The 27,986-nt window shown below is 41.1% G+C and overlaps 1 protein-coding gene across 1 annotated transcript; it reads left to right on the plus strand.

Moving 5' to 3' along the window:
* The first annotated feature begins 554 nt into the window (after positions 1-554).
* ppp1r14bb (protein phosphatase 1, regulatory (inhibitor) subunit 14Bb) lies at positions 555-27,115 on the plus strand. Its single transcript, XM_083906848.1, has 4 exons — positions 555-957; positions 23,317-23,400; positions 24,365-24,397; positions 24,493-27,115. The coding sequence occupies exons 1-4, from the start codon at positions 763-765 to the stop codon at positions 24,559-24,561; spliced, it is 381 nt and encodes a 126-aa protein (XP_083762974.1). The 5' UTR covers positions 555-762; the 3' UTR covers positions 24,562-27,115.
* Positions 27,116-27,986: the final 871 nt, after the last annotated feature.

Consider the following 27,986-nt stretch of genomic DNA (forward strand, 5'->3'; position numbering starts at 1 on the left):
GTGTTAATACGTGCTTAATATTTACTAATATAGGGCTAGCATGCTACTTATATGCATGTATTCTACCTCTATTACGACATGAATTTAGATTGTTCCACCGTAAGGTGTTAATACGTAACGAAACAAAGATTTCCACAGATGTATTGAAGGAGGTTTTTATTCATTTATTTATTTATTTTAATGATATCATGTGAATGTGGTGCTTGAAGGAAGTGGGAGAGTACATTGTGGGGGAGTTAAAGTTCCGGGAGTGGGGGAAGAAGAAAACGGACACTAGAGGGTTTTTAAATGTGGGGGTTGAAAGTTATTTTTCCTCGTAGTCGCGAGAGTCCAGTAGGAGCACGCGCGCACATCTGTGTGTGTGTGTGTGTGTGACAGAGAGAGAGAGAGAGAGAGAGAGAGAGAGAGAGAGAGAGGGAGTGTGTGAGAGAGAGAGGTGTGCTTTCTCTTTGTACTGACTGAAGAGTTGACGTCGCTGTTAGACGCTGCCTCTCTTTTTATGTAAGCAGAGTTTTCCACCGCGGCTGTAAATAGCACAATAAGCCGGTCGCACTTTTCGTTCCGCCGTTACTTCGTCGCTCTCGCGTCTGTTTTGTGCGTTTCTTTCCGAGAACAAACAAAGCGTGAGGAGGTCCAGGCTGAACTGCTGCTGCTGCTGCTTCTCTGTGGATTTTTACATTCACTCACCATCAAACACCAGCCGTGGTTTTCCGCTCGCCGCGTCCTCTCTTCTCGCCTCTCCTTCTCCCTCTCCGAGCGACCATGGCTGCTGTAACGAGCCCGGAGACGAGCCCTCAACCCCGGGTGTATTTCCAGACGCCGGACGCCTCCGAACCGGAGACGCCGGTGAGGAAGCAGGGACGCGTTACCGTCAAATACGACCGCAAGGAGCTGAGGAAGAGACTGAACCTGGAGGAGTGGATCATCGACCAGCTAACGGACCTGTACGACTGTGAGGTAAAGACCCCGGCAACAATAACCTGCCTCCGAAACCGATCGAACCTATCGATCTGCCGGCTGTGTTAAGTAATAGGGCTCCGCGGTGAAGTCAGTTTATCGGCTCTTTGTGTGCACTTTCTCTGCAAAAGTGTTGACAAAGACACATTAACGGGCCTTTTGTCGCTGCCTTTCTTTGGCCTGGCCTCGCTTCTTCTTCTTCTTCTACAGCCTGTGTTACTGTACTATAGTGTGTGTATGTGTGTGTGTGTGTGTGTGCCATGTGTGAGCACATGAGGTAATGAAGGCAGACATTTAAAGGGAAACAACGTAATCATTATTAGCGGAAGAAGGAGAAGAAATATCCACAGCACACTTTCATTAGAGTGGGATTTAAAGTGCACTGCTCCACCCACAGGTGAAGGCTAAATGTAGCATGTGCAGCTTTTATAGCCCTAATCATGGAATGGACAGCTGCTGCTCTGTGCTCTGATTGGCTGAGGCTGTGTTTTAAAGCACACCTGTAAACTCGGCTCATCCAATAGTAACTGTGCACTGGAAATCACTACTTACAAGTGTCATCATCAGAGAGTGAGGAGCTGCTGTTAAAGGGCAGGTGTTCTTCTTTTGTTAGGGAAAAAAAAAACACATTAACTTAAATCCTCTAAGCTGTTTCATACAATTTAAAATAATACTTTTAGCAGTTTAATTGCAAGATATGTCACAAAATGATTTTTCTTAATGATAAAGATAATAAATACACATGCATTACCAAAAAAAGTACAATATTTGAAGATACTAACACTAAGACTTTAAAAAAGTTAACATAGAATGTGTAATGTGTTTTATAGACAGCTTCCAGAATATATACAGTATGGACTAGATATTTATGTTACAAACAGAGATTGAGCATGGGATATATCTATATTGCACTTGTGTAAAATTACAGTGTATTAGCAAACAATAGCAACACATAACAAAGCTTCATATACATATGTACATACATTTATATAGATATAGTTAGCTGCTAACTATAGCTATAATGTTGTACACTTTGTGATATTTACGCATAATCACACATTATTTTTTTGCCTTAGATTTGTGAAATGTTTCGTTATTTTGTGCCTATGCAGAAGTTAAAGGTGCCATATGTAAGAATGTGGCCAAAAACTGTTACTACATTCAAACTCAAAATACCAAGGTCTTTTAGGTTTCGTTTTCTGACATAACTGGCAACCCGTGGTTGCTCGGCAGCTGAGACTCTACTGACTGCAATGATTGGTAGACGGCGGTAGGTGGCGCCACATGCCAAAACATGATTTCAAAACATAAACATGATTTGCAGTCTGCTAAATATTTTTTGTAATGCAAATATTTTGTCTGTACTGTTGTTGTTTGTGAGTTCAGTTTGTTATTTATGAACATTATTCCTGAGTCTCTGTGACATATTAGGAGGATTTTATGGCCAGTTGCTTTATATTTATTACATAATGCACCTTTAAAACCCACTATTAACAGGTTTCTTCCACAATTAAGCATATTTACTAATAGTAGAGCACTGGCATGTCACTACACATTGAAGAATTCTAAATCACCACATCATTATTGTTGTTGTTATCATTATTATTATTTTGCATAGAACAGCATTCTAACCACTTATGTTGTGTGCCCATCTAATAACACTGCTGTTGATTTAAAAGTGTGACACATTGGAGACGAGCAGCAACAACAGCAGCAGCACCAGTAGCTATAAGCTATAATATAACCTGGCAGTAGTTGCGGTGTAGCTACTGGCGTCAGTAGTTGGTAAGCTCATGACAGCTCCACTGAGCTGGCAGTGACCCACATTCTATTCCTAGTGTGAGGGGAAAAACAACGACTTAACAGGTTTGGAGAATTCTTGTGGCTAATACAGAGAAACGACAGGTCAATCGAAGAGCAGCCACACTTTCGGTTACCAAGTGTTTTTCAGCTACAGAGAAAAACAAGTTAGTGATGAAATAATCACCCGTTCATGGCTCCACTGAGCTGTTTCCATATATTAGGATTCCAAGCCGCAGAATCTCTTAGGAAAGACTACAACTCTCGTCATGTTGTGTAAGGAAACGTCATTTTTAGTTTATCGCAGAAGTTTTTTATGCAGTTTAGTGGGATACCCCATGAGATGTGGATAATAAAGTGGTGTGAATGTGCCAGAGTCTCATGTGCCAGCAGAGGTGATTGATTGAATGGCCTGCAGTGGATTTTAAAAGGACTGGGCTTTGATTGTCTGCCAATACTACTGTAGTTTGCTATGCATCAAAGCTGTGTGGAGTCAAATGTGCGCAAAGTAAATGCATTCAGGAGAAAAGCTTTGCAGCACCAGGTTCCACTTGGATTACACAGCAGAAGACATTAAAGGTGGTTTTTGACAGAAATAACAGATTTTGAATTGATTGCATCACCTTAGGTCCCAGGGATTGATGTTTCTATCTGATATTTCTGTTTTACACGGGCTAGTTCTATTCATGTATTCATTCAATTGGACTGAAATCCACTCAGGCTTTCAGTCCTGCACACAGGGGTCACACATCACTGCTGGACACTCAGTGACTGTATCTGCTGTCCATCGACAATGACACCTGACACTTACTTAATGATTTATTATGAACACGTCACATTCATTTCAGATGATACTTGTGTATATGAGAAGTGAATGAATTATTTCCCCTTTTTTTGGCCACATATTCCTCACTCGTACCTATTCTTAGCCCCGGTCCACCGTACGGTTCCCCTTTTTTTCATTGTCCGGATCCTCCCTGCCTGCGCTGTTAGACAACAAGGAGATTAATTTACAGTCGCTTCACTGATGGAGACACATTGGGCTCATTTAGGCAGGGAAATGTGGAGTACGTGCTGCTAAAGAGTGAAACCAGAGAGGCGTTTTTCAGTCGGTCAGGGTGCAGAGCAGGAACTGGGACAACACTGATCACTGATAAAGACATGGAGCATGTCTCTCTTTCGGTTCCGACATGTTATAATCCATTCATGCATTTGCCACGCTCATCTTTTCTTTATCTCCATTTTGTGGATGTGCATTTCAACAATTAAATAAATCACAGGGGAGTTTGTTCAGCAAGGGAATTCATAACAAAGCAATTTCCCCCATTCATATAAAGACAAGCAAGCAGCTTTTGATATGCTCATCCAGCCATTAGTCAGCCCATCAGGCAGGGTTGCTATGCTTAATAGTGGGGTTGTGATTTTTCATGTGATTCTATGGCAACAAGGCTCGTTAAACGTCTATGCTGGTTAATCAGGAAGTGGATAAAGGGCTGTGACACTTGACACATTTGGCATATATATATATATATATATATATATATTTTTTTAAAACCAGATCATAATAAAATAGATAGATAGATAGATAGATAGATAGATAGATAGATAGATAGATAACCATTTTTTGCCAGCTAAAGCTAACTTTTAGCGACCTTTACGCTATTTTTAAGCTAATAGATAGATAGATAACAATTGTTTTAGCCAACTTAAGCTAATTTAGCTAATTCTAAGCTATCTTTAAGCTGATAGATGGATAACCTTTTTTTGCCAGCTTAAGCTAACCTTTAGCGAACTTTAAGCTATCTTTAAGATGATAGATAGATAGATAGATAGATAGATAGATAGATAGATAGATAGATAGATAGATAGATAGATAGATAGATAACCATTTTTTGCCAGCTAAAGCTAACTTTTAGCGACCTTTACGCTATTTTTAAGCTAATAGATAGATAGATAACAATTGTTTTAGCCAACTTAAGCTAATTTAGCTAATTCTAAGCTATCTTTAAGCTGATAGATGGATAACCTTTTTTTGCCAGCTTAAGCTAACCTTTAGCGAACTTTAAGCTATCTTTAAGATGATAGATAGATAGATAGATAGATAGATAGATAGATAGATAGATAGATAGATAGATAGATAGATAGATAGATAGATAGATAGATAGATAGATTCAAGAATGGTAATGTGGCAGTTGCTGTGTAAGAACGAACCACTGGTAAGCTAAACCAAACGAACCTGAACACTGATTGAAAATATCTATAGTAAGAAAATCAACATCATAAAGTTTATTGTATTAGGTCTATTGAAAAATATGAATAACATTCTTTTTCCACAACTGATGCAATGCAGCCTCCTAACCTTACAGCTGCTTTCCGTGTCACAGTATACATCTTAAACCCTAAGTATAAACGGTGTTAATCTAAGTATATAAACAGGAAAGTGGCTGTTAATGCAAGGCCTCAGGAGTGTCAGGGTGGCACGTAATGAAATCAGGCAGCGTTTCCTTAAGGATGTTTCCTTAAAGTCATGTTCACTCTCTGTGTTGTTGTTGTAGTGGCCCCACTCCATTACTGGCTTTGTATGAGCTGAATGAGTTTAAGCTCGCTGTAGGGAAAAGGAGAGTGTGTGTGTGTGGGGGGGGGGGGGGGTGATGCTGATTCAAGGCCACAGCATGATTTATTTTCGCACCAGTCTTAACCAGACTGATAAGATTTCATTCGCCACTAAAGACGTTTGCTCCGTTTGCTGGTCACATGGAGCTGACCAGTGGCTACATGGTTAACAGTGGAGCAAGTGGGTGGACCAATCCCCAAACTCAGTGTCCTACGTGGCCACAGGGACCCACACACATGCACATAAACACAGATGGAAATATGAGTGAGAACAGAGGCAGGATTGGTGAGCAGGAATGCAACAAACGGGGGAAGAGAACGGGGGGAAGAAAAACTCCAAGAGAGGAGAAGGAAAATGTAGCTGTAGTGGGCAGGGATGTCAGAGAAGGAGAATGTGTTTTTGTAACATGTGTCCCCCTGTTATTGCATGTTACTGACACTGAGGAAATAAAGTTCCAACTGCTCAGACTGTGTCACGCACTTCTGACAACTGAATCAATGAGCACATGTATGTTTTCCTCACATGGAGTTGTTGTTACGGCCGTTTGATCTTGTGTTTAAAGTCACACCATGAAGACACGTATCACTCGGGCAGTCATCACATGTCTCAGGAGATGAGGTGGTTCAGTCAGATCAGCAGTTTCCACCACATTAGTTGTCAGACATTTACCAATTTAAGCGGAACTAGACCGGAAGTTCCTATTATCGCTGTTTTTTTGGTGTGTATCTGCGTCATTACCTTGTTTATGAAGCCTGACGGTTCGAAACAAACAGTTCAGCCATTGCTGAGAACGTTGTGTTTTATTGTAATCTCGGGGCTCAACGAGATCACTGAAATTCCCGTAATAGTTACGTAAACAGCGGTTCTCCTGAACAGCAGATCCTCCTGCTCCGGGCACTAGTCCGGGCACATCCGGTTACGTACATTGAACCGCAGAAGAAGAATAACGTCCGTTGTGGAGGTGTTTCACGAGCAACAGTGTCTTCTGACTCTGGGTCTGACTCCGGTTTAAAGTCATAAAAGGGACTGAGGCGGGGAGTCGTGAAGAAGCTATTTTTAAACACTGTTAAAACAATGTTTTGATATTGAGGAGCAGTGCATCCGCCGTTCCAGAGGGGGGCGCTGCGCTTCTGAGAACGGATGTGCTGGATAGTACTGGCCAATCACAAGACTCTGTCTTCTGGGGGTGAAAGTTCACTCTGAAATCTCGCAGCAGAAAATCACTGTCAGAAAAGAGGATTTCTATCGGCTAGTTTACAGCAACTAGGAGGTTTTTGACCATAAAAACAAGTTAATATATGTAAGTAGACCTCCATAACTAACATTTATGTGCAACAGGACCACTCTATGTGAGCTTTAAATTAATCAGCTGTTTGATTGTGTGATGGTTATCCGATGCAAGTGCAGTGAGTATAATCCGATAATTACCAAAAGTTATGCATAAAACAGGAATATCACAATACTCATTCACCGTTTAATGTTTTAAGTATTTAACATTAAAGTACAGTTAAAGTAGGAGACACTCAAACATATTGTAAATTATTGCAAATTACAAACATTGTCTGGTTTTGTCTCAAGATAAAGATAAACAAACTGTTAAATGTTAAAGAAGAGATGCGTCCGAGTGTTGTTTGGTTTCAGTTGTGTGGCTCAGTCACATTGGCTGAAACGAGCGAGTGGGAAGCCTAACTGTACAAGCAGCTGTTGACGATGGATTAACTTCACACTGTCTTAAGACACACATGTGCAAAACCACACACACACACACTTAAATGTTACACTTAAAAGCCTGCATACCAATCAGTATTACCCTGTTTATACTCCGGGTATGTAAGAGGGCGACTACAAAGAGTGGTTGTTACACAGCGGGAGTGAAAGACCCCACTGTGTCTTTGTGAACACCCCCCCACACCACACACACACACACACACATTCTCACACAGACATGCACAGTAACAGTGTGACCAGGTTAAATGTGGTTGTGCATGGTGAGCATACAGTCAGCTTCCTGTTTGATTGAGGGTGAGTCAGCGTGCACTGTACCTCTGACCTTCTGACTGACCACGTGAGGGTTGTAAAGATGGCGGCGGGTGAGCATTTTTTTTTTGTTTTGTTTGTCTTTCGATCGGTGTGTGAGTAAGATCGGCAGGAAACTAAGAAAACAAGACATGGTGTGGATTAAGTAGAGTGCAGGGATGTGAGTCATTCTAGGCAAATGTTTTTGCATTTTGTCACAGGAAGTAACGATTGAGACATGGAAATAAAAGAACAACATAAACATCCACAGTGACTTTCCCTTTAGAAGCACACCACACACACACACCTGTTGATTCACACCGAATTCGCACATTTGGCCGTTTTTTATAAGTGAGGTTAAGGTTTTGGTTGATTAGGTTTGATTTAGGTTTTTTTGTATCAGCAGTACACAAAACCAAAAACCAGCAGTGTTAATTAAATAAAGTATAGTAGCATTCTTAAAGCTTGGGTAGTCAGCACTGTAGATTTAAGGCTATGTGTCCTGACACCTCATACCAGATAAGTGAGGACAGACATCCATGGAAATGGACAAATGACAGTCTGGTTATACATTAATGTCTTAGTAGGACTAAAACCTGACTTTTAAAATATATGTCAACACGTTAGCACCCAGATAATGCCAATGGGAGATGAATTACCATCGCATTTCCCCGTCCAAGTCTTCTAATTTCTATAACAACCAATAGGAGCGATCCTTCCCAGAATTGGCCTTTGATTGACCTTGTCTCAGTCTAGATTTTCCCAAGCCTGGAAACATATGAGGTGCAACAGTCAAGGTCTCTCATATCACTTGATTTATGATATGCAGAAAGGTTATTATGGGATTATTGCTCAATAATGTCTGTAATTGCCACCTGTGTCTGCTGTAAATGTTCTAACTCTGAATAGCGTGCATGCATGCGCTCATCGTCACGCCGTTCCTGTTGCCGTTCACCTCCGTGTGTCTTTGTTGTGTCTCGTTATCTCCATCATGTGTCAGCCGTCACACTCTGGACAGTACATACTGACACATACCTCGCACCTCCCCACAGCGTAAAGCCATCAGTGTTGTGTTTCAGTACAAGCCGCGCTTGATGAGCTTGTCGTTCCACCCTGTGTCACAACAGTTCCTGCTGTCAGCCAAGTGAATGATTTTACTTCTGACATTCTGAGAGTTAGACTGCTCATGAAACTTCACTGCAGAACTGTCTATATTCTCTGTACTAATAGGCTTAACATTGGCTCCATAAACATGTCTATGAAGCACTTAACTGCTTCTGCGCTTATCAATTATTTGAATGCAATTTAGGGCTGCGTATTGGCAAGAATCTTGCACTGCTGTAGTAGGGATACTTTATGCAAAGCGGTGTATCTATTTTAAGAAAACTCCAGTCATAAACGTAACAGTGATATATGCATAAACAATATACAGTTATAAAGAGTGTCAAATTGCTAAAAACCTGTAACCAACTAGTGGTTGGAGGCTTGAATATAAACCACTGGATTTACATCCATAGTTTAATCGAGCAGAGGCCATAGTCCGACTAAGACAGGCAATCGGACTACTTGCAGAGTCCGACTATACACGTGGAGTAGAAAATGGATTTATTGGCCACGCACGCCTGACCTTGCCTCCATAGGTGGCACTGTATCTCTGTAAGCTAGTGCATATTGAATCAGTTTCCTGTTGACCTTTACGTCGCAGAAAAACAAACAGCAAATGGTGAGATGGATCGTGCTATGGTTCCGCCCGTATAATTTCCAGCAAAAAGTACTGCAGTTTATACGTCGTCTCCTTCTACTTCCGGGTAAAAAAAAACAAGTCTGACTAAAGTCCAACTATGCGTATACATGCTGGAGTAATAGAACTATGAATCGCATTATCCAGGTATGTTAGTCTGACTAAGACTAGTTCAATTTTAATTGTTTAAGTGTTAACATGACCAAATGATCATCTTAGTCTGACTAAAGTCAGACGTTTAATATGCACGTAAACACACCGACTGTCAGGAATGTTTCTGATGAAGCGTTCAAAGAATCAATAGTATCAGGCCGTAAGGTATTATTGTTTTCTTACACCCTGAAATGTAATCCATGTTTCAGAATGTCTGATACAAAGTGTTGTTTTCATGTTTCTGCATTTGGCTTTTTCAAAGTCAGCAGACCATAATAGTAAGGTAGTTTGCTACACATGCCGGTGTTATTACTAAATGTTGCTCCGGGGTGTTGTTGCTAAACAGTTGTGTACTTTCAGGTGAACGATGAATATGAGCTTATGACGACGTTTTACCAAACAAATTAAAAATGTATGAAAGAAACAAAGCCGTTCGACAGTTGTTATTGGAAAGAGTCATTATCACCGTGGAAGTTTGGTAAGTGATGCTAACTGCTCTCTGGCTGAGTGAGGTAACAGAGACCCACTCAGGAGTGAGTTTGAGTCCCGAGAGGCGCATCAAATGCAGACGCCGGTTTATCTGTCAGAAAGGCACTGTGATTTCCCTCTGGATAAATCGATGGACGACGCGGGGTGTGATTTTTAATATTTAGCGGTTGTAGCTTTCAGCAGGTAGTCACAGATTTACAGTCAGGTCGGGTTACAGAGCAGGGACAGACTATTCTGACCTGATGTCCTTCTCTGGCAGGCAGACAGCCACTGATCAAGAGGTTGGCTTCATGTCCTCCATGATGTCACCACAGTGTCAGGCCTAACTTGAGCCCTCCGTGGTATCGTGCAGGACATCATGCGGCAGGATTCTTGTGCTGTGAAGAAAGATGGAGGGATAATGGGGGAAAAAAACATAATTATTTTTAAATATTAAATGTAATCAAACATAAATGATTCATGTGTGGTTTTCCAGGAAGAAGGAACAACTGACTATATTTGGACAACGTGTCTGACAGGACTGATTACAGGTTACTGATTCATCACACACACACACACACACACACACACACGACTATCTTCACAGGACACTGAGTTCCATTCATTAGGACAGCTTAAAACTAAACTCTTTTCCTTAAACATAACCAGTTAAACCATGATTAAAATCTTAGCCATAAACTTAATCAGTTCCTCAGAAATGAGGTTTCCTCAAAGCCTGTTCCTCATTAGGTTGTGGTCTCCATGAGGACTACTGGTCCTGACAAGGTTAATGATAAAATGCCAGAAGACAAAAAAAACAGTTTGATCCTGCTGTTGTATAAAGTAAAAACAGGCTCAGTAAACAATTAAACAAGTCCAAATAGGTCAGTCAGTTTGACGGTGAAAGTTAAGAATTATTTCCTCACTTTCATATTTAAACTTCAGTGTGTTATTCATGACAGTGACACATTTACCAGATATTTGAAACCCTAACAATGTTTTGTAAGTGAAAGACAGTAATCATATGAGGGGGACAATATGTCAGTTAAGTTTATGTTTAAACAGTGTGTGTGTGTGTGTGTGTTTTTCTTAATATCCTGGAGCCGACTGAACATGGAAACCATCCAAAGCAGCAATTTGTTTGATTACGCAATATATCACTGACTTTCCCCGTTCCTTGAAATCATGGCAGAATGAATTAAATTAAACGGCCGCACATAAAAACCACCACAGTTCCTGTGGATTAAGAGCCGGAGGAAACGACAACAGGGTCAGAACCGCTTCAACAAAGGAATTCGTCACCGAGTGAGTGACATGGCAAAAGAACAAATGAATGATCATCTGCTGTTCTTTCTTTAATCTGATCGTAATCTCTTCTCTCAGGGCAATTTAGTGGCAATGAGGACGTGCATCTTAAATAGATTGTGCCTCAAAACTGTCATTGTGATGACGTTTTAGCAAGTCCTCACAAATTAAGTGGGCTTTTTGAGGGTCAAGATTCTTAGGGTTTTAGGGTTAGGGTTCAGGTTAGTGGAGGGAATGCATTAAAGTCAAAGTTCATTTATATAACACATTCAAATAATAGAATTTACTTTCAAACTCTGGGATTCACATATGTAGGCTATTCATCCCAAAACTCCTGTGTGTGTGTGTGTGTGTGTGTGTTGGAGTGATTCACTCGAGTATTGCATTTTTTATGGCAGATAGCTTGACTCGCAGTATCACAGTACATCATAATATGTTGAATCAATATCCTTGTATTATGATTACATTCTGTATTGTATGACTGGGGTTCCCTTACTCTGTGTCTGTGCTTTCTATTGTTGTTTTGTTTGCTCCCATGAAACTTGGGCGATTGATCGAAGGAGGAGAAGAAGGAAAAATCAATTTGTTGAAAACGCCCCCAGGCAACTTTTTTCCAAGACATCTACACACACTCACATATATATAGAAGTGCACTTTTATTGATATTATCTGTGGAGCATCTTACTGCAGAAATGGATTAACCCATGCATTTTCAGTTATATTAATACATTTATATCTAGCCACGTTGCTGATATCCTCATTATATTCTTACAAGTTTGGAAGACTCGCTGTGTGTTAGAACTGTTTTTCCTATCCTTTGATGTGTTTTAGTGTCAACCTCTTGTTTTTGTGTCAGGATCCACCGAAGATTGAAACATGTCAACATGACAGTTGGCAATTTCTTAAGTGTCTGATTATACTTGTTACACATTTTAGCTTGCGTGTACATGACCGCAGTTATATTCATACTAAATTAAAGGTCTGGGTCACTCACTAGTGTTCCATGCACTCGAAAGGGTCATTCCAGCAGTGGTTGTACGTTGTGGTATTCTTTCAGTACCGACAAGTTTCATTCGTTATTGTCGTTGTTATTGTCTCTTTGCTTAGAAAATGTTGCTCTACAGGGTGTTGTCGGTACGTGCGGTCAAACTCATGGAAAGTATGATTCTGACCGTTGACTTTGGTTTTCCAGTTTCAGTGTGTAATCTTATTTGTTTGTCTTCTTATCAGTGGTGGCTAGGGCTCGATTGATCGAGTAGTTTGGTCCAGAAAATGGTGAGAAATGTAGATTTTTTTTTTAGAAAGAAACCAGATGATATTCAAAAACCAGAAAGCCCTATTTCTATTCCATTTAGTTCTAAGTTTGTTTGTTTTTGCAGATCTTTTCTGACAGGTGAATGGAGAGGGAAAGAGAGAAAGATTGAAACTGGACAACAGCAGCAGCCGTGGCAAACTGTTGCCTTCATGTAGAAGTTAGCAAACATGAGACAGCCCTGGGGGGCATCGCACTGTTGCCAGTTACAAGTCTTCTCAGAGCTGCTCGTGTCCCTCTGGAGAGGCTGTGGCACAGACATGTCCAGTCGACACACAGAGAGCACTGAACCGTCGAGTCAGGCCAAACAAGCTGATGTGCTGAGTTCATTCAACCGTGCGAAGATCAGCTATGACTATGAGCGGGTTTGATGGGTCAAGGTTGGGGTAACATTCAGTGTTTTAATTCCAAAGTGTGAGTGTGAGTGTGTGTGTGTGTGTGTGAGATCATGCTATTTTCTGATTGGTGCTAAAGCTTCATCATGTGGCAGTCTAGAGGGAATATAAGACCCGGGTGAACAAAGCTCATTTCCTCTTCTTTGTCTGCTTCATTTTTGGCAGGGATGCAGATTCTTGCATAATTTTTACAGATTATTTTTTTACAATTTGGGATCAGATCAATCAAGGATGCATCTGTGGTGCAGGGGTTTTAGTGTGAAAAGGCTTCAGGTGTTCTGTCACCCCCCCCTCCCCCTTTATTAATAATCTGCATTACTGTGCCTATGCAATGGACACCACATTCACTGTGAGACCCAAAACTACTGTGCCTTCATTCTAATTATAGTAATGAATGTTTCCTGGCACCATATGAAGACTGGGAGCCTGTGTGATTTGGCTTTCTCCTGCAATAATAAGTGTGAAGCAGCAGCCCACACAGCGCTGGTGCACCACGCCACACAACAGACTCTGCCCACATCACTACCAGCTCTCTCTCTGGAAGCTTGGCTTCTTCTTTTTACTTTACATGACACAGCCATTTGCATTTTATCTGTAGTGAGATAAGAGGAAGGTTGACGGGGCCACTGAGTCAAAACAGATGGATGATGTACTAAGTCAGGGGTACATGTTTGAACAGGGTTTTCTTTGAAATGGAGCTTTAAAGCTGCACTATATAAATTTTTTTTTATTGTTGATGTTATTATTCCGCCTGTTTGGTCTTCATGAGCAGTTATGGTGTGCATTTGTATGCTACAGTTCAGTTTGGTACGGTACGGAATGGTATATACCTTTAAATAGTAGGTGGGGTGTACGTTATGTTAGCGAGATACCTAGCATGACGTTGTACCTAATGCAACACAACAGAACAGATTGTTTTTTTTCTGCTCTAGACTTCAGACATTATATGAGAATAGACTGTGGGCGTTGAAGTGACGCAAGGAAGGGATGCTTTTCTGTCGCCCAATCAGCTGACTGTCTTGGGTCTAGCTCCACCCATACCGCACCATTACTCTGGTACCTCAAATAAATGGTTTGGGTAGATTATTTTGGTTCTATTACTAATGGAAACGCAAACAATTTGTATCATACCGAACCGTGCAACTTGCAACGTGCAAAACCATATCAGACCTGACTGAGGGAGCTTTTGGGTGTATACAGCAGTAGCGTTTATCCCATCAAACTGCTGAATGACCAAGTTTTTTTTTATACTTTTAATGGGCAATCTGTTTGCAGTTGTCTTACATTAACTACCACAATGTTGCTATTTCTTCCGTCTGTCTTGATATTAACAAATTATTACTTCCTGTGTGCCGCGTGGGAATGATGCCGGGTGAGATGTAAATACTGATATGCACAGAAACGGGGGGGAGTCGAGGGCACATGACGAGCTTAATGAGCCTTGTGTGAACTCCTTTGACAATGGTTTAAATGTAATTTGTTTATGTTGAACGTTCACACTGCAATTTTAACATTTAGAACAAGAGGAGCATTATTACTAAGAAAATATTACAATGCAGCTACGTCTGTGTTCTGTGAGGAAGTTCATCCAGCTGATAAGACGTAGCAAGAGAGATGAAGATCGACTACATAAACACAAATAAGAAGTGCAGTGTCCTGACAAAAGTTGTGGGTCGGAGACAAAATGTCCCCCACAAAGATTTGTATGTTTTTGGACCTTGCATAGATAAAAATTAGTACACACGTGTGCACATGTACAATGTTAGTTAGTGTCTGCATTCTTTCAGACTTGTCTAAGTGTATTGTACTCTATTGATTATTGATTGCTGTGGTTTATGGTCGTCCGCGGTCATATGTGCGAGAGGCTCAGTCTCAGTCTTTTATTACAGCAGCCAGTCACTACTTAAATTAATTGTACAGGATGATATACTGTATATCCACACCAGCAGTACTACTCTGTCCACCCTGTCTTCTTTAAAGCTTTTTTTTGTTAACTTAAACACAAACACAATCAGCATGCAACTTCCTAAAGATACCCCCCCACCCCTCCCTTATCTTCCAATGAAATGACAGGAAGTAGCAGCACTAGCTGGTGTTTTAACCCCTTCAGAGCTTAAGAAAACAATAGAATATGTTTATTATTACGCTGTTTTCTTCTTGTTGTAAAATCAGTCAAGTCCTTATCATGCCCGCATGCGCGTGTGTGTGTGTGTGAGATCGAGGGAGATAAAAGCAGCAGGCGATGACTGACACAATACATCTCTAATCTCTGCACTGCTGTTGACCCTTCTGTTCCTCTCCCGGCTCTCATATCAGCTCCCACATTTTGTCCTAAGTGGAATATCGTGCCCGCAGCAAGGTGTTCCGAACGCTCTGATCTGACCTGTTACGGATGAGCTGTGGATGATTTATGACGGGGGGGGGGGCAGCACATGCAGTCGGAGAGAGGAAGGGCATCAGAGGGAGACATGAAGATGAAGAGACAGAGGGGTGGGGGAGCATGACAGGAAGCGGGTTCAAGCCCAGTATTTTTCCACTATGTCCCTGCCTGGATCACTCCCTGTGTGTGTGATCAGATGACACATTATCTGATCAGTCATCGTGTTAAGAGATTTCAACGTAGAGTGTGTCAACAACCATGCACAGGAATTTCTCGCAGCTATTCATTGCATAAAATGCGTCTATATTAAGTTTCTTTTCTTTGCTCAAATTGTATTGATGTGCACATCTGCACACGTGATTCATTATATGCAGGAAAAACAGCTGTGTCTTTGTCACATCCAATTACCTTTAAAACCCCTTTTCTTTAATCAAATTAAAAACAAAAACGTACTCTAAATCATTTTGTCATCAGAATATGATGCATAAACGGATGGCTCATTACAAGGATTACAAGTTAAAGCTGAGGTTTTTCCCCATGTTAATGGAAGCTAATTGTGTATTATGATAAGTAATCATGGGAAAGACAGACAGACGCTCCACGCTGCAGGTTTAAACACGACTGTATTGATCACAAAGCTGCTTTGTTGTCAGAACTGGTCATCATCCAAATATTTCATCCTGATATTAGATTGTGTCAGCCATGTATTTCCCACTGGCAACGAGCCACTTGTTTTTTCCCCCTCCTTCTCCATCTCTACACGGCCTCACATTCATCTATTATTGCACCAATAATCCTTTTTCACAAATTCAACTAATTCAATAGCGTCCCGACAAGAATGATTCATTACCTTTGGGCTTTTTTTTATACAAGACAACGGCGGTGATTAAAGCAACAACGCAGTTTTTCTCACAGTGCACAGAGAGTGCAGATAATCAGCTGTTTCGGCTTAAAACACTGGACTCTGGGAACTCGTAACCAGCTGGCATAACCTTGATTTGAGCACCCGTGCTTCTTTGGTGTGATAAAGAGTGAGAGAGAGAGAAAAAAGGACTGGTACCATGTGTTCTCAAAACCATCTGAGCAACACCTGTGCTCGTACACCCTCGCTCAGTGGTGTGGAACTTGTTATTTTAATAATCGTTTAATCTGTCGAGGACTTGTCTGATTTACCAAACCTGTAAATAATGACGTTCTTAAATGTCTTGTTCTACATGGAGCAAATAAACTGGAAAATATTCACAATTTAGAAGCTGAAAAAAATCAGAAATTCTGTTTTAGTTATTGGAAAAGCACTCCAAATCTGAATCCAAGCTGCAGCTGAATAATCGTTGCAGCTCTAAATATTCATTTTCTTTCTCTTGCCACTCTGTATTCCCCGTGTTTCTCCACCACTGTGCTGCGAAATGGAATATAATTGAAAAGTGATGCAAATAAAAGGAGTAAACAGAGTAGAAGGTCTGGTTAAATGGATAAATACATTTTCACTTTGCCAGTCGAGTCAAAACAAACACACACACACACAGAAGGAAACTGGAGTGAATGGCGACATTGTTCGTTGCCACGTGGCTCACTTTTCCCTCCTCCTTCCTCCTTCCTGTCTGCAGCAGCCATCACTTCCCTTTTGTCTCCGACTTCCTTCTTCCCTGCTCCCCTTTCTCTCTGCGTGTAGCCAAAACATTGTTCTTGTCTTTGTAGTTAGAAGAAGCAGCCATCTTGAATTCTGACTATTTTTAGTGTCCCTGTGAACGAGCTGGAAGGAAACCCCCAAAAGTTTCAATCTTTACATTTTAAATACTTTCTTCTATTCTCTCAGATCGTACCATCCCGTCACAGGAGGCTGTAATGTCGTGTGTTATCATCACCGGATTCCATGCTGTGTAATCTTTGCAGGTCCTCGGTGACCTACTTACACACAAGCTTCCCACTGTGATGAAATTGGCTTCTACCCATTACTCCATATTAATATGGGGTTTTATTTCCATGGCTGTCATCACGTTGGTATCTTACACTGTATATTTAAATAGATGCGGTCTTCCAGTTGCAGAACGAACCCCCGTTGTGAAGCGTCGGAATTCACATTTTGACTGAAAGTTCACACACAGCACCTGTCTATCACATTGGTCTCCACTTGTGTGCGCAGTGATTCATCATCTATTTGCCTCTATGGAGACATAATTTATAAATCTGACATCATATAAATTTGACGAAAACCTGAAACTAGCGATTGAGACCATTAAAGGTGCATTATGTAATAAATCTAAAGCAACTGGCCATAAAATCTTCCTAATATGTCACAGAGACTCAGGAATAATGTTCATATAACAAATTGAACTCACCAACAACAACAGTACAGACAAAATATTTGCATTAAAAAAAATATTTTGCAGACTGTAAATCATGTTTATGTTTTGAAATCATGTTTTGGCGTCATGTGGCGCCACCTACCGCCGTCTACCAATCATTGCAGTCAGTAGAGTCTCAGCTGCGGTGCAACCACGGGTTGCCAGTTACGTCAGAAAATGAAACCTAAAAGACTTTGGTATTTTGAATTTGAATGTAGTAACCGTTTTTGGCCACATTCTTACATATGGCACCTTTAACTCTGACCTTTAGGATGAGATTTGGATCATTTCCCATTGAGTTCCATTCAAACCACATTCTTTTTGGAAAAAACACACTATTTGTACATTTATAATATACAGTCAATGGTTGATATAACAGTTCAACTTTCACTTTGTATGGCTTGCAAATGTCATTATTTGGGCTTCAGCTCTGTGTTGACACACATTTCAGTCAGTAAAATAACTGTAAAATCAAGTCAGGTCAAAACTAAAAACTACTGACGCATGATTTAATCCTTAAAATGTGAATTCTTGGGACTCTACTTCAAAGAAAACCCTCCCTCTTTACTTCACTATCTTCTTTTTACTTATCTTCAGTTCCCCTTTTTCCACAGATACTTACAGTAGCAATGATTTGTCTTTCTGTTGTAATACAAGGCCACTGACCTACTTGTGTGTGTGTTTAGCTTATGTTTTTTCCGGTGAGGGAGTTGTATCTGTCATTTGATCTGTCCGAGCCTACACACACACACACACACACACACACACACACACACACACACACTGTCACATATGTAGTTGTACTCTGTTCTGCATGCGGCCTCCGTACAGACAGTGTGGCGGTTGGTTTGTCTGAATCATATTTACTGATTTAAATATGATTAACTCAGTAAATAGCCGGTTCGAACCCCGACCTGTCCGCAGCTGAAGTGCCCTTGAGCAAGGCACCTGACCCCCTCACTGCTCCCCGAGCGCCACTGAATGCAGGCAGCTCACTGCTCTGGGTTAGCATGTACTTCACCTCACTGTGTGCTGTATGTGTTCACTAACTCACGGATGGGTTAAAATGCAGAGATTGGAAATTTCCCCACTGCGATACTAATAAGGGAATCTTAATCTTAATCACAGTACGATTAGCCTGTAGGCTAGGGTTTACAGTATCAGTTTGTTTAGCACATGATGTTGGTATAACGTGTTGTTTGTGCTAAAAACATGACAAAGATATTAATCGTCAAAGCAAAAAACCAAACCCCAAATCAGCTGTTTACACTAAACCAATGCAGGTCAGTCATAAATCAGTGGATGGACAGGGACTTCTTTGTGTTTATAGGTAATTACACATCTGAGCATGCAAAAATGACATGTGGAGTTCCCCAAGGCTCCATTCTGGGGCCTCTTCTGTTTGACATCTACATGCTCCCACTGGCTCAGATCATGGCAGGAAGTTATCACTGAATAAAATTAAAAGAAATCTAGTTTTGATGAGCCTAACATTGTTGTAGTAAGTCACTAAGCTGTGAAATACAAAGTAAAGCCTCACACTAAAAGTTGTATAGTTGAAAAGTGTGAACTTATTTGTCTCATAAGCTTTTTGAAATACTGTGTAAAATAATCAACTAATTCATCAACAATCCACCAGTTTTTCATAATTTCATTAGGTTTCCCTCCTATGGTATGCAATTTTTTCAATTTAACATTTACAATAATTTGGCTAAAAGTAGCATATAAAATAATTCTATAAGGATTTAAAAGGAATTTCTGCAGATGCAAAGTTTCCCTCAATGTGATTCTGTTAACCATCTCTACAGAAGTTAATCTGATTCTGAAAATCCAGAATTTAGCCCAAAGTTAGCTGGCTAACCCTCTGATCTCACTTTGTGATAGAGGCCCCCAGATGTCAGCCCTGTTGCACACCAATACTGTGAAATCACACTATTGTTGAAGTGGTCTCCTATAGTCTCATGTGTTAAACACCTTAACAAGCATGCAGATGCCCTTTGAATGGCTGCCAGGAAGATTCCAAAATCTTTTCCCTCCAAATGAGATCACTGTAAATAGTTCCACTCCGCTCTGTTTACATGCATGCAGTGTGAGCCAGTAGCTCCACTGCAGCCATCTTTCTAGTCCGGCCAAAAGTAAAAAAAAACCCTCCAGTCTAGAGTGAATCCTCCTTGTTTTGGAAACCCTCCCATGTGATTCCCTTGCTTTCTTTGTGTCTCCTCTCTGAAGCCTGTCTTCCGGTGGTTTTTCACCATCGCTCAATGCTCACTCCCCTCCTCTCGCACTCGCTCTTCGGGGGCTGCTTCACTTCACTCAGCTGCTGCCTCTTCTCCTCAAAGTGCTTCATAGTCTCGTACCTTCCTTCCCTGTGGCGTTCATTCCCTTCCCCCCCTCGTAGATGTAGTAACGTGCTGTCTCTCCAATCATTTTAGAAGTAAGACGGGTTTTAAAGGTATCACAATTATCTGTTCTGTTTTTGTTTGTCTGTTTGTTCTTTCTGTCTTTCGTTCTTATTGAAGTAGAACAGAGAGCCAACATGTTCTACAGATCTGTGTGTGTGTGTGTGTGTGTGTGTGTGTGTGTGTGTGTAAAAGTAAAGCAGCTTTAATTTTTCTGCAGTGTAAGCAAAATTTGTGTTCAGTTGCTGTTGCTGCTCACAGTGTGTACATTTGTGTGTATTTTTAGAAAATTTTTGTCAATGTTACTGCTTACAGTATGTGTACGTGTGTGTGCACTGCTAACAGTAAGTGTGTCTGTCACCTCTCGTCTCTATCTCTTGCACACAGACACACAGTCCTGCCCTGATTTAAATCCTCACACACATAAATCACACACACACACACACACACGCTGGTTTTTCATTCTTTGTGTCCACACTCATAGACATAATGCATTCCCTTAGACCAGGGGTGTCAAACTCATTTTCACTGAGGGCCACATCAGCATAATGGTTACCCTCAAAGGGCCAGATGTAACTGTCATACAGAATAAATGTAACTAAATGTAACTAAATGTAACCAAATATAATGTCAAATAATGGTAACTATTACGTAAAATATTGCTAAATAACTTTCTGTATTTATTACTGATTCAAGTTACAAATATGATGCATTATAGATGTAACCTGGTCCGCGATGGTGATGCTGTCATGGGTAACATGCATTGTGGTAAATGTAGTTTATGGTCAACACACGCAGCATAGACCTATTTTAACACAGATTTTTAAGACAAATTAATCACTCTCGGGCCCCCGGGCCTTGAGTTTGACACATGTGCCTTAGACCCATGGATGTATCATATGAACTGGATGGAGCTCCGCCCCCTCTGCCTTGAAGACAATGTTTGCATGGTGGCCACTGTGGGTACTGCAACAAAAAATCCCATGGAGCCCAAAAAGCATTTGTCCCATTGACCGCAATAGTAAAAGAGACGCGTGTAAAAGTGTCCACAGGACAGTGAGGACACCTCGAGACATGGACACAGGCTTTTATAAATCTTTATACTATGTATTTTTTAGTTCATGGAGTTTCATGTTTGAAAAACATTCCTAAAGGCCATAAAAAGCCCAGACAAATTTTATTTCTCAGAGTGACGTCACAGCTGTGTACGAGCACAGCCAAGCGCGGTCATGTGGCTCATAGGTACGACCCTGTTTGGCGACGCCTGTCCCTGGCTGGAGGTGAAAATGTCCAAGTTCAAGTTCGGTCAAAATGTCTTCACAATTCAGTTCAGTTCATCTTTATTTATCAGGGACAATGCAGTGAGACAAAAAAGTGGTGGACAACATACTGTAAAGAGCTAGCATAGCAGTATATAGCAATTTGCTAGTTTGCTAGCAACTGGCAACCTGACTAGAAGTGAAAATCTCCTCACAAAGATAGATTTATTTTGCATTTGGTCCACACAAACACACACACGGACACACACACATACACACTCAGACTTATTATGTGTGTGAGTGTCTAAAAGACGACGTGTGTTTGTGGTTATTGTGGAGTTGTCGCTACAAAATACAAGACTACCATTTGAGACGCAAATGTGCTCTCACAGCATGGTGTGTGTGTGTGTGCGTGTGTGTGTGTGTGATGGAGTAGGGGGCAGTTGGGCAGGTGCAGAGACAGCTGGTGTGGGCAACTCTAACCAAGGGGGAGGACAAGAGCGAGCGAGAGATTCCTAGAGAATGACATGAATATAGGGTAACAGTCGAGCAGCAAAAGAGGGGTAAATGAGTGTGTGTGTGTGTGTGTGTGTGTGTGTGTGTGTGTGTGTGTGTGTGTGTGTGTGTGTGTGTGTGTGTGTGTGTGTGTGTGTGTTCTTGTATTTCCAGCATACTGAGGACCAGTGAGGGTTTTTAACCAACAAAGTGAGGTCATTTTTACGGAGTGAGGACATTTTGGCCGGTCCTCACTTTGTTTTCATTGAAATCACTTCCTTAGGTTGATATAACATGCTATACTCAATTTGTAAAGAAAAAAAAAACATTTTGGACGACATAGTATAGTATGACTTTTATGTCAAATTTTGGACCAAAATTTTTTTTTTAAATTTTGGTCAACATAGTATAGTATGACGTTTTTGCCAAATTTTGGACCAAAAAACAAAAAACTAAATCAAAAAAGTTTTCCAGCTCTTTTTACTCTGGGGCTCCACCTGCATACATTTTATGGTACTGCACCCGGTAGTTCTTTGTAGATGTCATTCATGAAGTAGATATTTGTAATTGTGTTGATTTATAAAGTGGAAAATGCTGGTCCTCACTTTGTCAGCATCCCAGTCCTCAGTATGCAGCAAGTACAAGAATGTGTGTGTGTGTGTGTGTGTGTGTGTGTGTGTGTGTGTGTGTGTGTGTGTGTGTGTGTGTGTGTGTCGCCCAGTGGTGAATTGCTTTGATAGAACACACTGAGCTTGTGTGTGTGTGTGTGTGTGGCACAGATGGAGAAATGGAGAATGCAAGGGAGAACATTAAACCTCTTATTACTGAACCACAGATAAATCGCAGAAAAATAATAATTGATTGAGTGAAAAAGAGAGGATGTGATGATAAGAGGAAGGGCAGATAGACACAAGTGGATTCAGTGTAATAAATCAAAATGGAATCGATTTATAAACGCTTTTTTGGCGTGAATTAAAAGAGTCTATTTTCTGTGCAGCTCAGTGATCCAGCAGAGCAGCGTGTTTTCACGTAAGACATCAGTGTGTGACTGTCAGCAGTTCACAAAGAAGCAAAAAATACGCTAATGTGATCCACACATCGTGAACGTGTGGCCATTGTCGTCATACATCTTCATTTTTAATCATTGTTTCGGTGTTAAGTGTATCTTCGCCTGCAGAAATTGCATCTACTTCCCAGAAGTACGTTTGTATAAGTGTATATTAAGGTGTAAAATAAAAATCGTTATAGCCTCATTAAGCCGTTTGAATGTCCCTCAGGGCCTCGCTTTGTGCAGCCACCTGGATTTGTAGGATTGTAAAGCATCGAGTGAAGCCAATAATTTATTCAATTAGCCAAATAACTTTTGCATTTTGCAGTCGTCCTCTTAATTAATATCCCTTGTTCATGGGGAAAAAATAGCAGCAGCAGGTTTTTCCTGTTCCTCTTTGTCCCTGCTCTTTTCTCTGTCAGGTACAGCAACACGGTGTGGTGTGATGGTGGGACGCTGCCCTCTAGTGTTCACCAGAAGCACATTCATCAGCCACAGTGGTCACAACCATGTATTTTCAGACGACCTCAGAACAACATAAATGCGAAAATCTAAGAATGAGAGGGATGACGAAGGGTTTTTAACAAACCAGTGTTTTACAATGGAATGTTTTTTTTCTCACGTTACAGGAGGAGGCCATCCCAGAACTGGAGATAGACGTGGACGAGCTGCTGGATATGCCCAGTGATGTTGAGCGAGCAGCCAGGGTCAAGGTAGGACACAGTGTGTGCGGAGACTCTCATGTGGGCAGAAACAAAGGCTACGTTGTTTCCGTATTCCTCAACACGTTAACTCATTACTGCTTTCGAGTCCACCTGCTGTCCACATCAACCCGGCCTTAAAGAGCTGTGTAGAATACGTTTGAAAAACCACGATAATGTCACGATATCTGTCTTAACTGGAGAGAACAAAACGTGTACGTGAAAAGTTAAAAATGCAGGATTTCTCTGTTTAATTCACGACATAGAGAACAAAGTGCATAAAGTCTATGTATTGGAACATGAATGGAGCGTCTCTTAACGTAGCTTTCTACGCCATTATCTCTCATGTATTTGGCCTAGCGTATCGATTATCGTGTTGCACAAGGAAGGGCGACGATATGTTACCAAATAGGCTACGTGCACAATGGAACTTCCGCCTAGCAACTGTGGCTGCTGGTACGAGGGGCTGTTTCCGTTTGGGTCGTGCTGTCGTTGTGATTTCCCGGAGACGTTAGTGTAGTGTAGTGGAATCAAGTTTATTAGTAAAAATCAATGATCAGTATGATAAACTTTCAAAGGTTTTCGGTGGATGCGTCCGTGCGAGCCGAAAGGATGGTGAGGGTACGTGTCTGGAATCCTCACATTTTTACTAATAAAATTGACTCCAGTACTTAGCACTTAGCGTCTCCTGGAAATCACAGCGACAACACGACCTACCGGAAGCAGCCCAGCGTACTAGCAGCCACGGTTGCTAGGCAGGAAGTTCCATTGTGCACGTAGCCTATTGGTACGTTAGCGCTTATTTTTTGGTCTCTACAGAAGCAAACAACTACACAGGAGAATATCAGCTTCCTGTTTCCAGCTCACATGATGCGCTTTTTCGCGTGTTAGCGTGGACGCAGATTACGTCATAAAATACCCGATGAAAACACAGAAGTCGGAGTGTAACGACGTCCTGTCTTTCTTTGTTTTCCAGGATTTGCTGGTGGAATGTTTTAAACCTACTGAGGTAATATGAAAAACACGTTCTTTCTATCCCTTCACCAATACACTGGATTTCTCACGCTCACACTGCTGCTTTTTGTCCCTCCCGTCCCTCCGTAGGACTTTGTCTCCGAGCTGCTGGACAAGATCCGAGGGATGCAGAAGCTCTCCACGCCTCAGAAGAAATGATGGCGTCCTCCATCCTCCTACTCTTCCTCCATCCCTACGCCCTCACCGCTCATCTTTTCTTTCGCTCCCCCTTTCTTTTTTTTTGTCTTCCTCTCTTTTCTCAAGTTGCCTGGATCCAGTCCCATAAATCACTTTCATTTAGTTAACTACCCCTCTCTAGGTCATTGAATAACTCCTTCCATCTTTCCTTCCTTCCTTCCATCCTTTATTTGGCTTCCCTCCTCTCCTCTCGTCCAGCTCTTCCTCCTTCCTTCCACCCTGCTATACTCTCCATCCTCCATCTGTCTGAGGAGGAAGTGGAGGGGAGTTTGCGATGAGATGAAACCCATAATTACTGGGAGTAGGCCAAGAAAAGGAATGGATGAGTGAACGATGATGATGATGATGGAGGGAACAGCAGCTTATCACTGCTTATATCACGACCAGTCATATTCTGTTATTTGTGAGGGATTGAAAACTGATCCAGGTCCCAAACATCCTTCTTCTGCTGTTTCCTTCTTCATTTTGAGGGCACGGGGGTGATAATCACTTGAATTTAGTCTTTACATGAATCAGGCTATTTTTCACCTTAATAATCAAAGGCATTTGCTACAGTGGTGCATTGAAACGAAGTCTTTTTGTGTATCTGTTTGAAAGAAAACAAGCTGCACTATGTAATTGTGGGAGGAAATCCGAACCTCTAACCACAAGGAGTATTGTAAGGTGTATTTTTAGTACAGCAAAGAGGCTGATTTGATCCTTGAAGCTCAAAGAAAGTCACTGGTTGGCTGTGGTGGTGGTGGTTTAGACTTAAAATATCTTCCATTTAGAGTTAGAAGTAGGTTGTTTTGGGTCGGGAAGAAAAAAATAAAATAAAAGAGAAGGTTTTTCTTTTCTCAAAGACGTAGTGCTGTCCTGAGGAGAGGCTTTTTAGAAGCCCCTGCTGTCGTGTGAGGGGTTGGGGGGTTTTTTGGCCTGTATATTCTGCTGTTCTGTATGAAAACTTTTAGTATAGGACTGGTTCCTGTGTTTCTTTTTGTTTGTTTTTAAAAAACTACACACACACACACACATATGCACACACTGACAGTTCAACAGAGGACCTGGAACAAAGCTGCCTTGTTTCTTCTTTCTTTTTGTCTTTTTTTTCCCCTCCCTTTCTCAGACTCTTTCTCACAGCGTTTCCCTTTTTTTCTACGACATCATATAGTCCTCCACATTGTTTGGCGGACAGCGGTCACATGGTTATGTAGATGTGGGAACTCTGAAAATGCCTTTTTTACATCACTGCAGCCACCAAACGAGATGCGAATGTGAAGGATGGAGGCCACTCTTTTGAATTTGAATGTGTCTAAATGAATTCACCACTCTCTTTCTTCCTCTGCTCACACACACACACACATGGACCACCCTTGGGGCAGAGGAACCTCTTACACAGATGCACACACACACACACACACACATACAAGTACAAGTACAGGGAGAGAAAAGAGGAGATTTTCCCGTTTTGCAGCTGCCAATCATCTCCCAGAATAAGCCATCTGTTTCTGATTCTAAGCCAATCAGATCGCAGGCCAAAGCCCATCGGCCAATAGGAGGAGCAGCAACATTTGCTGCGACCATTTGCCGACGACACCTGCGGTGACAGCAGACCTCCGAACTCTGCACGTCTTTATCTCTCGGGCACCTGAACGCACCAGCACACACACACACACACACTGTGGCCCATTTTCTTCTTGCTGCTCTGTCATCCACTCTCTCCTCCTCCTCCTCCTCCTCTTCCTCCTCTATCTCCACCCCTCTGTTCACCCTCCCTTTCTATTCTTCGTCATTTTCTTCTTTAAGAAACAGATGTTGCCTTAGGTATTATTTATGTTACACAAACCAAATAAACGGGAGACATTCATTTTTATTAAAAACAAGGTAACACAAAGCGCTAAAGCGGCGTGTTACTGAGCAGAAATGCCGAGCGTGGAGAATCCGAGATCTTCTCTCGCTCCTGTTTCTGTCTCCTTTTTTAAAAAAACAAAACAAAATGAGTTTCTGTTTTTGTTTTTATTTTTTAGAAGTGTGTGTTTAGTACTTTAGGCCTTGATACAGTGATTTTTGTTTAGATGAACCAATGTTCTTTGCAGTCACATTGAATACAGGTCTCTTTTTATTGTGATCATGACACTTCTTGATGACATGCCTTGGATTAACATGACATTTAAACAACAACAAAATCTGTTCAGATTAACTGTGGTGTCAAATCCTCGTCTAAAATCTGAATAGATTTTCATTTCTAAATCCAGGTTTTGGATTGTACCTTCTTAGACTGTTATTGAGAAGTCTGTTTTTTTTACTGTTGGGGAAAATTGCAAAAACAAAAAAAAAGATATATATACTGATAATTATCATTGAGGTAAATACAAGAGCTAAACTGTGGGGATTGAAGGAGTGGTGGTGTGTTTTGGTTTTGGTTATTTTGGCCAATGATTGGATCAAACCAACAAACAAATGTAGCAATATCAACAACAGGTCTTGTTTTTGCCCAATTTTGTTACACTTTTATGCAACTTTAATAAAAACATGTAAAACTGACATGAGTTATTTGTGTTTGTCATATTTATTAATAATTATTCTGATGATTTGCTATTTTTTTGCTCTAACATGCCAAAATGTCTGCCATGAAAAACGTCTATTGTCCAAATGATATGAATTCCACCATTATCATTTTTGCAGTGCTCTTGAGGGCTCTGCACACTGTTTTGGCGCCATCTTGTGGCTGCAGTCCGGTAACTACATCCACATCTAAGACGGTGGGAATGTGCATTTTTGGAAATATAACTGCTATATGAATAAACCTTGATTGATTGATTGTGCAGAATAAAAAAACAGCAATAAATTAATTAAATAATTAATATATAATTATATAAATGATTATAATCAAACAGAGATAATAGCGTGATACTGTTGCTGAGTATACTATGGAAAGTGCAGTATTTAAGATTTTTATATTATATTATGTGATATTATATTATATTATATTTTCAGAAACAAGCAGTTGTGATTGGCTAACACAGTCTGCTCTAGCATGTCTGATTGGACGAGCAGTGTTCGAGAGAGACCGTCGCTCCTATTGGCCAAGCGCACAATTGAGCTGGACGCTGATTGGCTGAGTTCGCGGGCAGTTCGAGTCCGGCGAAGTGTGTCAAACAACTGCGGGCTGAAGTGAAGTCTGAAGAGGAGGAAGTAGGTTTTTTTTTTTTGAAAGAATGGAAATGCGCTGAGGCGCAGTGGAAGTTGGGAGAAGGTGAGCGCACTCTTGTGTTTGTTTGTTTGTTTACTACAGCTCGTACGTTAAAACGTGACCTACTTTACGAATAGCCTCATCCTAATGACGGTTAACGTGATGTGCGTATATGTGTGTGTGTGGTTAATCCGTGTGTACAGTATGGGAAGAG

This window comes from Microchirus variegatus (assembly GCF_963457635.1).
Source record: "Microchirus variegatus genome assembly, chromosome: 20".
NCBI lineage: Eukaryota > Metazoa > Chordata > Actinopteri > Pleuronectiformes > Soleidae > Microchirus > Microchirus variegatus.